The 12,370-nt window shown below is 43.9% G+C and overlaps 1 protein-coding gene across 9 annotated transcripts in view; it reads left to right on the plus strand.

Moving 5' to 3' along the window:
- The window catches only part of SDK1 (sidekick cell adhesion molecule 1), a 733,784-nt gene that overhangs the window by 146,466 nt on the left and 574,948 nt on the right, over positions 1-12,370 (plus strand). For 8 of the 9 annotated variants that reach the window (XM_053276314.1, XM_053276315.1, XM_053276313.1 and 5 more), the window contains exon 3: positions 8,961-9,120. The exons of the other annotated variant lie outside the window; for it this stretch is intronic. In XM_053276314.1, coding sequence (XP_053132289.1) covers positions 8,961-9,120 — 160 coding nt within the window. The remainder of the gene's footprint in view (positions 1-8,960; positions 9,121-12,370) is intronic. 9 annotated transcript variants of the gene reach the window in all.

Genomic DNA, 12,370 nt, shown 5'->3' on the forward strand with positions numbered 1-12,370 from the left:
GGGGAAGGAGAGCAACATAGTCCTAGCGCACAGATGCTCTGTGCCAGTTCAGCTTGTGTGTGTGTGTGTGTGTGTGTGTGTGTGTGTGTGTGTGTGTATGGCAAGCCCTGCTCATGCAGTACTTAATGAATCGGGGCATGTGTGGGCAGGGCTACTGAGGCCAGCGGGCTTCTCTGTAGACTTTGGAGAGGGGGAGAAGGCAAAGGCTAAGGTGGCAGCTGAGAGGGAAAGAGGAAGCGGAGGGCCCAGCGGATCATTGTCCTTCACCTCCGCTGAGGGGCCGGGAGAAACAGGCAGGGGATGACGTGCATGTGTCCTTCTTTCCGGCCCACATGGCACCCTCCTCTCTCCCTCCTCCCCCCTCTCTCTCCTTCCCTCTACATCTGCTCAGTCCCTCCCGGGCTAGAGCCTAGTGGGCCCACGATTGTAGACTGGACCCACAAGCACAGACCAGGCTTGCAAGCACAAACTGGGCCTGAGGCCTTGAAGGCAGCGGCAGGTAGGAGCAGCCTCCATTCTGGCCCGCACAGCTCCCCCTTTCCTCCGCTCATCCTCTCGCGGGCTGGAGCCCAGCAGGCAGGTGAGCGAGTGCAGGCTGGGCCCATGGCCTTGAAGGCAGCTGGTGGGAGGGGGGTGACCTGCATCCTCCAACGCTCCCAACGTGAAGAGAGCTGTAAGGTGCCTGCCTGCTGTGGCAGCAGGCCTGCTGGGGGGTGGCGGGGTGGCAGTAGGGCTTCAGCCCAGGGGGGACTCTGACATGGCTCAGAGGGAACGGTCAGGAAGGCAGCCCATCAGCCTCCTTCCATCCTTTCTGTCTTTCTCCCTCCTCCCGCCAGCCAGTCTCTTGCCACCTCCTTCCGCATTAAATCCCCACCGACCAGACCACCTCCTCCTCCTTCCAGCTCCTACTGAGCCTCACCCCGCCCCTGGGTCTTTGAACCTGGGTTTTCCCACTCATCATCCAACACACTAACCCCCATACTAGGATGGCTTTCCGCTTGCGAAGGTGACTTGTCGGGTGCCATTGGTAAGCACAGATTTCTTACGAGTGACCAGGTAGTGTAAACTCTGTAACGTGGAGGTGGAGTTGGTGCTTTTTTTTAAAATTGTAGTTCAAAACGCAATGAAAGTGAAGATGTAAAAAATTGTATCTATCAATGAGAAGTTATAACCAGTTCCAGACTGCATCCTCCCACTCATTTTATTTTGAACAATAGCTTATATTTGCGAGGTGCTGGAACTGTTTGTCATTTATATTAAGAGCAGCAAAATTCAATAACAGCTGGCATGGCAATGAAATAGAAAAGGGGTATTTAAGTTTGTGAAGTATCTCTCTCTATATTTCTTGAAGGCATACTCATTGCTAATCCCATGTGTGGCAGCTCTCACAAGAGTTTGCTAATGAGCTGCCAGCAGGGGGAGAGGAAAGTGGTGCCGCCGGCAGACAGGTGGGTCGAGGGTGGAAAATGGTGGTGGGGTGTGTGTGGGCAGAAAGTTGCGGTGGGCGGGCAAGGGAAGAAAGTGACAGCAGTGGGCAGGCAGGAGAAGAAATCAGCAGCAATGGGTGGGTGGGGAAAGAAATTGGCTGTGGTGGGTGGGCGGGCAGGGGGAACAAGAGGTGCTGATGTTCTGCGTCGGGCCCAGCTAGTTTAGAACTATTTTATCATTGGTTAAGTTTCACCTAACATAAACCACCCTGAGCCATTTTTGGAATGGCAGTATAGAAATCAAATAAATAAATAAATCTATTTAAATCTGTGTTTTCACATTTGGTATTGTTTATTAATTTACTATTATTCATCATGAGTATTAAGATAGAGTGAAACTTATTTTATTCACTTCTTTAAATTTAATAATTGGAACACTGTTTTATGGGTATCATGTTAATTATGGAAATACAAATTTACCAAACATAATTCTAACCTAATATGGGATACTGAGGCCCTTGATAATTTTTGCCAAAAATAGAAAATATGATAGAAGGAAATTTTACTGTGCATAGGGGCATATCTAGGGTGGGGCAGGCAGGGCACGTGCCCCGGGCGCCACTTGAAGGGGGGCGCCATTTTTTAAAATGAAAATTTTCTAAAAAGAATGGCCACTGAAAACAAAATGGCCACTACGCATGCTCAAATGGCCTCTGCAAGGCCCTAGTATCTGAGAAAAAGTTAAATTCTCCATTTATTTTTAAAACTTATGTAATAGTGATGCTACAATGCACAGTAGAGAGTTAGACAGGCACTTCTGTTTAGTTTTCCAAGTACACCTCCACATAGTATTTGGGTATTTCATGAGCCCCAGCATACTGAAATTTGTAGTTTTCCAGCATTTTTTGGTCTGGCTACATTCACTGCTAAATAGTTTTTGAAATATTAAAAGATTAACGAGCTTGACTTGTATATTTGAGCTGTTATTATGGTAAAGTTATCTGAAAGATGGGTGTCAGATGTTTGGACAGGGGGCGCAATTTCAGTGCTTGCCCTGAGCGCTATTTTCCCTAGATACGCCTCTGACTGTGTGACCCCAGGGACATATTTTTGGAAGGCACAGTGCGCTTCAAAGGGAAGTGGAGATAGGTTAAAATCCTATCTCTATAGGGCAGGGCAGCGTTACTCTGGATGTCAGCCAGTATTTCTTTTAGTTTATTGCCTTCTATAGCTAGGATACTGCCTTTTGGAGTGGACCAGAAGGAGAACTGGTAAAGCAGCAGGGAACACCTTGAGACCAGTAGGCCTGGAAAGAAAGCACTCTCAGTATTGGCCCCTCTCAGAGGTGGCAGCTGTGGAATGCCCTCCCTGGAGAGATCTGCCATGCCAAATCTTTGGCCTAATGCAAGAAAGTTGTAAAAATGTTGCTCTTTCAGGTTTTTAATTCCTGTTTTTAACCAGTTGTGTTGCATCATTAAAATGCTTTTATCATTTGTGTTTTGACATGTTTAATAGGAAATTTTAATGTAAGCAAGCATGTATTTACAGTGGGTATAGGAAAGAATCACCCCCTTTGATAGACCTTGAATTCCGGTTCCCTTACATCCTGAAATGAAAACACAAAGAAAATTCCCTTCACCAGCTGTACTTATCCAATGCAACCTATAACATCCAACTGAAAAACATCACAATTACAGTCCAGAAAAAGTGTCAGAAATAAAAAACAAGAATTACTGAGAATGAAAAAGGATCACCCCCCAAATGTCAATATTTTGTTGAACCACCTTTTGCTTTAATAACAGCCTTGAGTCTGTTGGGATACTTCTCTATCAACCTTGCACATCTAGATGGAGCAATATTTGCCCACTCCTCCATACAGAACTGTTCAAGTTCGGTCACATTGGATGGTAGGTGTTGGTGGACTGCTATCTTCAAATCTCCCCACAGATTTTCTATGGGATTTAGGTCTGGGCTCTGACTGGGCCACATGAGGACGTTCACTTGAGGACGTTCACCGGCACCCATGGGTGCTCCACAATAAGGAATAATGGTCTGGTTCGAATCCCATTATATCCTATGAGAGAAAAAAATAAAATAATTTTCAAAAATTCATAAAAAATCGTACGAGTGTCTGATTGCTTTGGGGTTTGGGTGACAGGCACCCCTGGGTGCCAGCTACCATCCTACCAATTTTCAGGGGTCCAAACCGGTCCAAACTGGTCTGAACCGGTTCAAAACAAACCACCCCCGGTTTGGTTCGGATCCGAACCGCCGAACCGGAACCAGTTTGGATCCAAACCAGTTTGGATCCCAACCGGTTCGCACATCCCTATTGAATAAATTGATTAAAATGAATGAGAGGTTCATGAACTGTGCTTTTTTGTAGCTCCTGCTCATTTCAGCAGGAACTTCCTGGTGTGCAACATGCTATGGCTGCATTTGCATGTAACAGGAAACTGCTGCTCCAGTGCAAGGGTGGTTTCCCTCTCCCCACCCCACACACTTTGCAGACGCTCATGGGCTTCAACATAACCAGGAGTTTGGGAATGGAAACCTCGGGTTGCTTTTCTGATGGCACCACTGATGGAACCACGGTTTCACACATTCAGATGTACAAGAAATTAAACCTCAGGCGCCTTCACCTCCAGTTTCCCGTTATGTGTGAATGTGGCCTGTGTCTTAGTCAGTGGGAATGAATCCTATTTGAATGTTGGGTCAGTCCTGCTAGGAGTTGCAGGAGTTGCAAACTTCCCTCTCCATACTGTACTCAGGTGAACTGAAACAGGAATTGTGTTACATCAAAAAGCTGTTATAAGTTGTATCTGCTTCTAGTATATATCCTTGAGACAATTGTAAAACACTGTTGAGTCACATTTGTGATTCACATTTTTTTGCATGTCTGCAAAAGTCTGGGCTTCAACATAATCAGGTGCATTGGGAGCCAATGGTTTAGGTTGCATTAGGCAGTTGCAAAATATACAGCTGATTTACTATGAACAAACCTGACTTGACATCTAAGCTCTCCTTTTGTGGATGAGTAGATAGACTGAATCCTTGCTGTCTGATCATCAGTATTATTACACGTATTTTTAGAACTGGAATATTAATTTTGATTCAGTTCCTTGTGCTTTGCAATTTTATTTTTATTATTTAAACTGGAAATTAAAATGCAAGTCATGCAAACAAATGGATCCTAGAACAAATCAATGCAGAATTTCACTTGAGGCACAAATGACCAGGCTCAAACTATCATACTTTGAACACATTATGCAAAGACCCAGTTCCCTTGAGAAGTCCATAATGCTGGGAAAGGTTGAAGGAAAGAGAAGAAGAGGACTACTAGCAGCAAGGTGGATGGATTTGATTATGACAGCAATGAATGCAATATTGAGACACCTTAAAGGCCAAGCTGAAGACATATCATCCTGGAGAGAATCAGTCTATGTGGTCATTAAAAGTTGACACCAACTTGATGGCACTTAATCAATCAATCAATCAATAATTAATTGTCTGTAAATATTGAGGCTCAAATTAAACAGGATATAATTGTCCTTTTAACTTTCTAGTTTATATTCTTATTCAGTACTTGTGTATGATTAAATGATTATATTAAGCAGTTACAAAGTGTTTTTAAATCATACATTATTTTTTTATGAAGTGCAAAGGCATGCTTTGTATTTTTAATTTAAAATGCGTTAATATAAATACAATTTTGTTAATGTTTGTTGGAGCAGCTTTATTATCTGCAGATGTGCTATACATATTCCTAAAATTATTAGTGGTACCAAAGAGAAAGCAACATTCTGAAGTGGGAACTGATCAAGATGACTGAGAAAAGATAAGATCTGTGATAATTTCCAGTGATTTGATGTTTTAACCATTGCCTAAACCAGTGCTAAACCAGTTCTGGGGAGGGAGGAGGGCTGTCCCTAAGAAAGCTCAAATGAGTCCCTGTCAATTGAACCTCGGAAGGTATGAGTCTGTCTACAGGTTCTTACAAGGCGGGCAGATTTAAGAGGGAGAAGTCCTTCAGGCAACTTGCCCCTAAGCTGTATATGGTCTTAAAGATTGAAACCAGCACCTGGAAACACACAGGTAACCCATGCAGCTGGTAGTGGCATAATTGGCGTTCTGTACAGTTAAAGTTTCTGATGGGTCTTCAAGGACAGTCTCAAGCGTGTTGCAGTAGTTAAGTTGAGAGGTAACACTGCCATACATAAAAAGTTAAAAACAGTCAAGTAATCCCGGCCATAAACTTCTACCTTGCCTGCGCCACTAGAGAGACACTTTTGCACATCCCTTACCTTCTCAGGTTTGATTGATGGGGACTACTTCTTCTTCTTCTTCTTCTTCTTCTTCTTCTTCTTCTTCTTCTTCTTCTTCTTCTTCTTCTTCTTCTTCTTCTTCTTCTTCCATTCAATTTCTATACTGCCCTTCCAAAAATGGCTCAGGGCGGTTTACACAGATAGTAAATAAATAAGATGGATGAGCAAAGGTTCCTACTACAGCCCTCCCCATTCCTGGAACTCCTTAAGAATAATTATAGGAAATGGGCTTCACCAGATAACTCAGTTTGCTACATCTTATCTCTTTTGATGTGTGAGGAACTGACTAGGTGTAGTGTGAAGAAAGAAGGCTGTTTTGATGTTTCTTCCTGGAGCTTTCCCAAACGGTGTCTGAACACAGCTCTGCTACCCTTAGGCTGGGGGGAGTGCATACAAGGGCAACATTTACAGTGACATCAGGACAGCAATACAAGGTATCATTCATGCAGCCAATGGCATTATTCAGCTTTGCTAATTAATGGTGCAGCAGGGAAATGACTTGACTAACAAGCCAGAGGTTGCCGGTTCGAATCCCCATTGGTATGTTTCCCAGATTATGGGGAACACCTCTATCAAGCAGCAGTGATATAGGAAGATGCTGCAAGGCATCCTCTTATACCACGCGGGAGGAGGCCATGGTCAACCCCTCCTGTATTCTCCCAAAGACAACCACAGGGCTCTGTGGGCGCCAGGAGTCGACACCGACTTGACTGCACACTGTACCTTTTTATATTTATTTTTTTTTATTTATTTTTGCATTTATATACCGCCTTTCGTTAAAAAGATAACCCCAAGGCGGTACCTCATGATTCACAGTTACAGTCATCCCTTGCCAAGAGTGGTTTCCCCAATCACATTTTTGAGTATCCATGACTGGGAAATTGTGACTGGTCTCGCCAACCACAACCCGAGCATCCACAGTTTGGTAAGATTGTTTAGTGATTGGGAGGGTTCTGCAATTGGGTGGTGGTGGTGGGGGTGTTCAGTGGTTCAACCCACTCATTCCTCTTGCTGACCCTGCCAACTCCTTGTGATTTTGAGTGTTTTTGGGGGGCTTTGAAAGTGACTTTGAGCGATTTGGGGGGGGTCATAATTTTCCAGAGGTCCAATTTGCTCACTCCTCTTGCTTATTCTTGGTGATTTTAATGGATTCCAGGTGATTTTTTTTGGGGGGTGTCTTTTTTCTTTGATTGGTCTTTTTATGAATGCAGTTCCCCTACCCCCTGATTCCCATTGATTTCAATTGCTCACCAACTGCAAATTGGCCAGCGGCAAGGTTTGCCAGAACGGAACCCTCAAGGGTGGTGACGGATGACTGCACTATATGCATTATACGTGTCCTTTGAAAGTAGCACTTGGGTGCAATGCTCAAAACGGCTTGACTTTAGGCACTTCCTGCTCTTGGAAAGCTCCTGTTTAAGCTGAGTTTTTGTTTTTGTTTACTGAACAACTCTGCAGTTCCTGCCTGTGCTTTCCGCTCATATAATCTTGTTAAGAGTTTTGGGCCACCGGTTTGGGATAGTTTCAAAATGATATCTGACCCTTGCATGCTATTAAAAATGCTCTCATTCAAAATCCAAAGCTGATTTTTCTTTTTTAAAAACATGTAATTTAAGACAGTCTGGTTAAAGACAATATTAAAAGGCACATTAATCTTGCTGTTCTGTGGGATGTTTTGTTCAAAGCCTCTATCAAGATACTTCATTTCTCCTGTGACATGTCCTGCTGTGATAATCATTTCATCCTGGCTTCTTTTTCTAACTTTCTAAAGAGAGTTTAATGAACTGGATTTAATTTTTCTAGATGCATGAAGACGACAAATATTATACCAGAGGGTATAAAATACAACTATATTTGAGGTCAAAACTTCAAATACGATAAAACATAAAGCATTTGTTGAGCAGACTTTGGGATGTGGAAAGCACACATTCTCATAAGCTGCATGCTTCTTTTATTAGAACTCACACAGAGCTCTAGGTAGTTGAGTTGCCTTACATCACAAGGTTTTGGGAAGAGTCAGCTTTCTAAATTGCACAGCATTGTAGTATTTTCCCCCACCCCACCACATCTTACTACTATCCTGCCCTTCCTTCAAGAAGCTTAAGGCAGTGTACGTGGTTCCCCTGAACACCGTGGTTTTTCCCCTTACAGTCAGCAACCCTCTGCAGTAGGGCAGTTCACATGATGTAGTCCTCTGCTAACTGCACCTTTTAAAAAGTAGTGATTCTTTTTATTTAGCAGGAGGAGAGCATCTGGCCCTATCCATCTCCAGCACAGCATTCCTCCAGTGGCTGTTGCTGTGTCTGTCGTATGTTTCTTTTTTAGGCTGTGAGCCCTTTGGGGGCAGGGAGCCATTTTGTGTGTGTGTATATGTATTTATTTGTAAACCGCTTTGGGAACTTTTGTTTAAAAGTGGTATATAAATATTTGTCTTACAATAGAGTAGGAGTCAGACACTACCTACCCTAGCTTAAGAGCTGTACACGCTCCCATTTGCCCATTGTCAGTAAAATACAAGGCTGGAGGTGCTGTCCATGAAGTGTGCCTTGTAGCTGTACCCAGGTTTCTAACAAGGCAGGAGGAGAATCCCTCTGACCCCGCTGCTGCTTAGCACGTGATCATGGATGATACCTCTCCGCTTGCTTTTAACTGACAGACGATCAGCAAACACAGGTGTGCACAGCTCCTGAACTAGGGTAGGAGGTATCTTCTCTGGAGAGCCAGCATGGTGTAGTGGTTAGAGTGCTGGACTAGGACTGGGGAGACCCGAGTTCAAATCCCCATTCAGCCATGATACTAGCTGGGTGGCTCTGGGCCAGTTACTTCTCTCTCAGCCTAACCTACTTCACAGGGTTGTTGTGAGGAGAAACTCAAGTATGTAGTACACCATTCTGGGCTCCTTGGAGGAAGAGTGGGATATAAATGTAAAATAATAATAATAATAATAATAATAATAATAATAATTCATCGTATAGTCCTAGTGACTGGATCAAGGGCACCCAGTGAACTTAATGTCTGTGCACTATGAATCTAGACCATTCTGAGTGGTGAATTCAAATTATACGTGATAATTCAAATTATACAGTGAATTCAAATTATACCTTCTTATAATTTGTGCTCTCTGGGAAAGGGGTATATCATGAATGGTAAAAAAAACCCTTCATCTCCCAGTTTCATCTGGCCATTTTTTCTCTCTCTCATGTTTCAGATGATGTTGCACCCTACTTCAAAACAGAACCAGGTTTGCCCCAGATTCATCTAGAAGGAAACCGTCTCGTGCTCACATGCTTGGCAGAAGGAAGCTGGCCTTTGGAATTCAAGTGGCTGCATAATGATATGGAAACCACTGCCTTCTCCACTGAATACAAGTAAATGGCTTTACAATCTAGATCTTAATTATGTTTTTCAGTATTGCATGAAGAGCAGATTCTCAGATGAACATAGGAGCCTTCTATTGAATCAGACTGTTGGTCTCTCCTATGACTGTAGACTCTAGGGTTTCAGAAAGGGATGTTTCCCAGCTCTATCTGCAGATGCTGGGAGCTGAACTTGGACTTTATGCATGCGACACATTTGTTCTGTCCCTGAGCTGTGGCTGTATCCCCCCCATTCTGTTTTTGTTGCATCACAAAGGAACACCACAGTAGCAAAGGTACTGTCTGTTTGTTTATTACATCCCTATACCATCCAAAACTTGTGTCTCCAGTTGGTTTACAATTAAAATAATTGAAAACATCAAATCACTTAACAATTAAAATAATTTAAAACATTAACAATTTTAAAACATTTAAAACCCAGTATTGAAAAAAATATTATTATTATTTAGAACCATAGATCTAATTAAAAGCCAGGATGAATAAATGCATCTTCAGTGCCTTTTTAAAAGTTGCCAGAGATGGGGAGGCTCTTATCTCAACAGGGAGCGCATTCCAAAGTCCAGGGGCTGCAGTGGAGAAGGCTCGTTCCCGAGTAGCTGCCAGACAAGTTGGCAAGCACCTGCAGACGAACCTCTCCAGATGATTTTAACAAACGGTGGGGCTAACGGCGAGGAAGACGTTCTGTTAAATTCCCAGGGCCTAAGCTGTTTAGGGCTTTATAGGTAATAACCAGCACCATGTATTTTGCCCAAAAACGTATTGGCAGCCAATGTAGTTCTTTCAACACAGGAGTGATATAGTGTCTCCTAGATGATCCAGAGACCAACCTGGCTGCCACATTCTGAACCAACTGAAGTTTCTGGACTATATACAAAGGCAGCCCCACATGAGTGCATTACAGTTACCAGCATATGTACTACTGTTTTGAAGTCGTTCATCTCAAGAAATGGAAGCAGCTAGTGTATCAGCCGAAGCCGATAAAAAGCACCTCTGGCCACTGCCTCAACCTGGGACAGCAGGGAGAGGCTCGGATCCAGAAGCACCCCCAGACTACGTACCTGTTCCTTCCAGCAGAGCGTGACCCCATCCAGAACTGTCAGATCAAAATAGTCTCTTGAGTTCCAACCCCGCACAATAAGTACCTCCATCTTATCTGGATTCAGCTTCAGTTTGTTATCCCTCTTCCAGACCACGACTGCCTCCAGGCAAGCATTTAGGGAGGTTATGCCTTCTTCCGATGATGTAGACATGGAGAAATAGATTTTCTGATGCTGATAACACCCTGCACCAAATCTCCTGATTATCTCTCCCAGCAATTTCATGTAGATGTTAAACAACATCGGAGACAATATGGAGCCCTGAGGGACACCATGGGAAAGTTCAGATTTTGAAGAACAACAGTCTCCAATCGACACCATCTGGAATCTGCCCATGAGCTAGGAGCGGAACCACTGCAAAGCAGTGCCTCCCACCCCCAATCCCCTTAGACGTTCCAGAAAGATACTATGGTCAATACTATCAAAAGCCACTGAGAGATCCAAAAGGACCAACAGAGTCACACTCGCTCTGTCAATTCCCAATTGAGGTTCAGCCACCAGGCTGACCAAAGCAATCTCCACCTCATAGCCTGCCTGAAAGCCAGTTTGAAATGGGTCTAGATTATCAGTTTCCTCCAAGACCGCCTGGAGCTTGGAGGCCAACACCTTCTCAATCACCTTGCCCAGCCATGGAAGATGGCTGGGCAATCACCTTGCCCAGCCATGGAATTACAGGCCTGTAATTCCTTAACTCTCAGGGATCCAAGGCAGGCTTCTTCAGAAATAGTCTAATGATTGTCTCCTTAAGACAAGGAGGCATCCTGCCCTCCCTTAAAGAAGCATTTATGATCTCTACTAGGCTCTCTACAACAGCTTCCTTGCCAGATTTTATAAGCCATGTAGAGCAAGGATCAAGAGGGCAGGTGGTAGACTGCACCATTCCAAGCAACCTGTCCACATCCTCAGGGGTCATGAACTGAAACTGATCCAGGGTCATCACATAAGGGGAGCTTCTGGACACCTCAGCACCAGACTCTCTAACAATTGTGGAGTCTGAATCTATGTCAGCCCGAATATGAGAGATTTTGTCCACAAAGAACTCATTTAAAAGGTCACAGTGAGTAACTGGTTCAAAGTACTGATTCAAGGGTGAAGGCACACACATTAGCCCCTTCACAACCCTGAACAACTCCACTGGATGTGAACTTGTGGATGCGATATGGGAGGAAAAGAATAGCTTCTTTGCAGCACATATCACCTGAGCATAGATCTTCAAATGCTCTCTATGTATTAATCTGTCAGATTTGAGTCAAGTCTTCCTCCACTTGCGATCTAGTTGTCTACCTTGCTGCTTCAGCCCCCGTAGTTCTTCCATATACCAAGGGGCCAATTTCAAAGCAGGTCGGAGAGGACACTTAGGAGAGATCGTATCCACTGCCCTGGTGAGTTGATTATTCCAATTCTCTACCAGAGTGTCGAGAGGGTGACCAGCAGAGCCAAGACTAAATCCCTCCAAGGCTTCCTGGAACCCTATAGGATCCAGTAACCTTCTCGGGCGGACCATCCTCATGGGCCCTCCGCCCCTGTGGAAGTAGGACATGGTCGTGAGTCCAAGCTTAACCAGATAGTTGTCCGTCCATGACAAAGGGGAAATCACCGGAGTCCCCACCCACAGAACACCACCCTGTTCAGAGTGAAAGACCAAATTACAAATTAATCTGTGATTGTGCTCCTTATTAAATACTGCAGTTGTTTGCTTCTAACATGTTGTTACTAATAAAAATATTTATATACCACTTTTCAACAAAAACAAGAACTCAGGGCAATTTACACATACATGCATCAGGCACATCAGGTATGCTGCCGCCCCGTGACAGCAATTTTGGCAGCAGTGCCGGCGGGGTAAACGCGCACGTGTGTGTGAGTGTGTGCGTGTGTAAGTACACCTTCCCAGCTCCTTAAAGGTAACCCCCCAACTGCCGAACCATCCAGATGATTCGTGCACATCCCTATTGAAAGGTGCCCTTTTGCTCAATTCCAGTATAGATACCCTTTTATCAGTGGGAATTTTTTGTCTGTTTGTTGTATTTGAATAGGAAATTGTTGTTGTATTTGAATAGGAAATTAACACAAAATATAAATGTTAAACATTATTTTAGTGTTAAAACTAAACTAAAGCTTAGAGCATTATATGCAAGCTGCTT

This window comes from Hemicordylus capensis, chromosome 13, assembly GCF_027244095.1.
Source record: "Hemicordylus capensis ecotype Gifberg chromosome 13, rHemCap1.1.pri, whole genome shotgun sequence".
In the NCBI taxonomy this organism is placed as follows: domain Eukaryota; kingdom Metazoa; phylum Chordata; class Lepidosauria; order Squamata; family Cordylidae; genus Hemicordylus; species Hemicordylus capensis.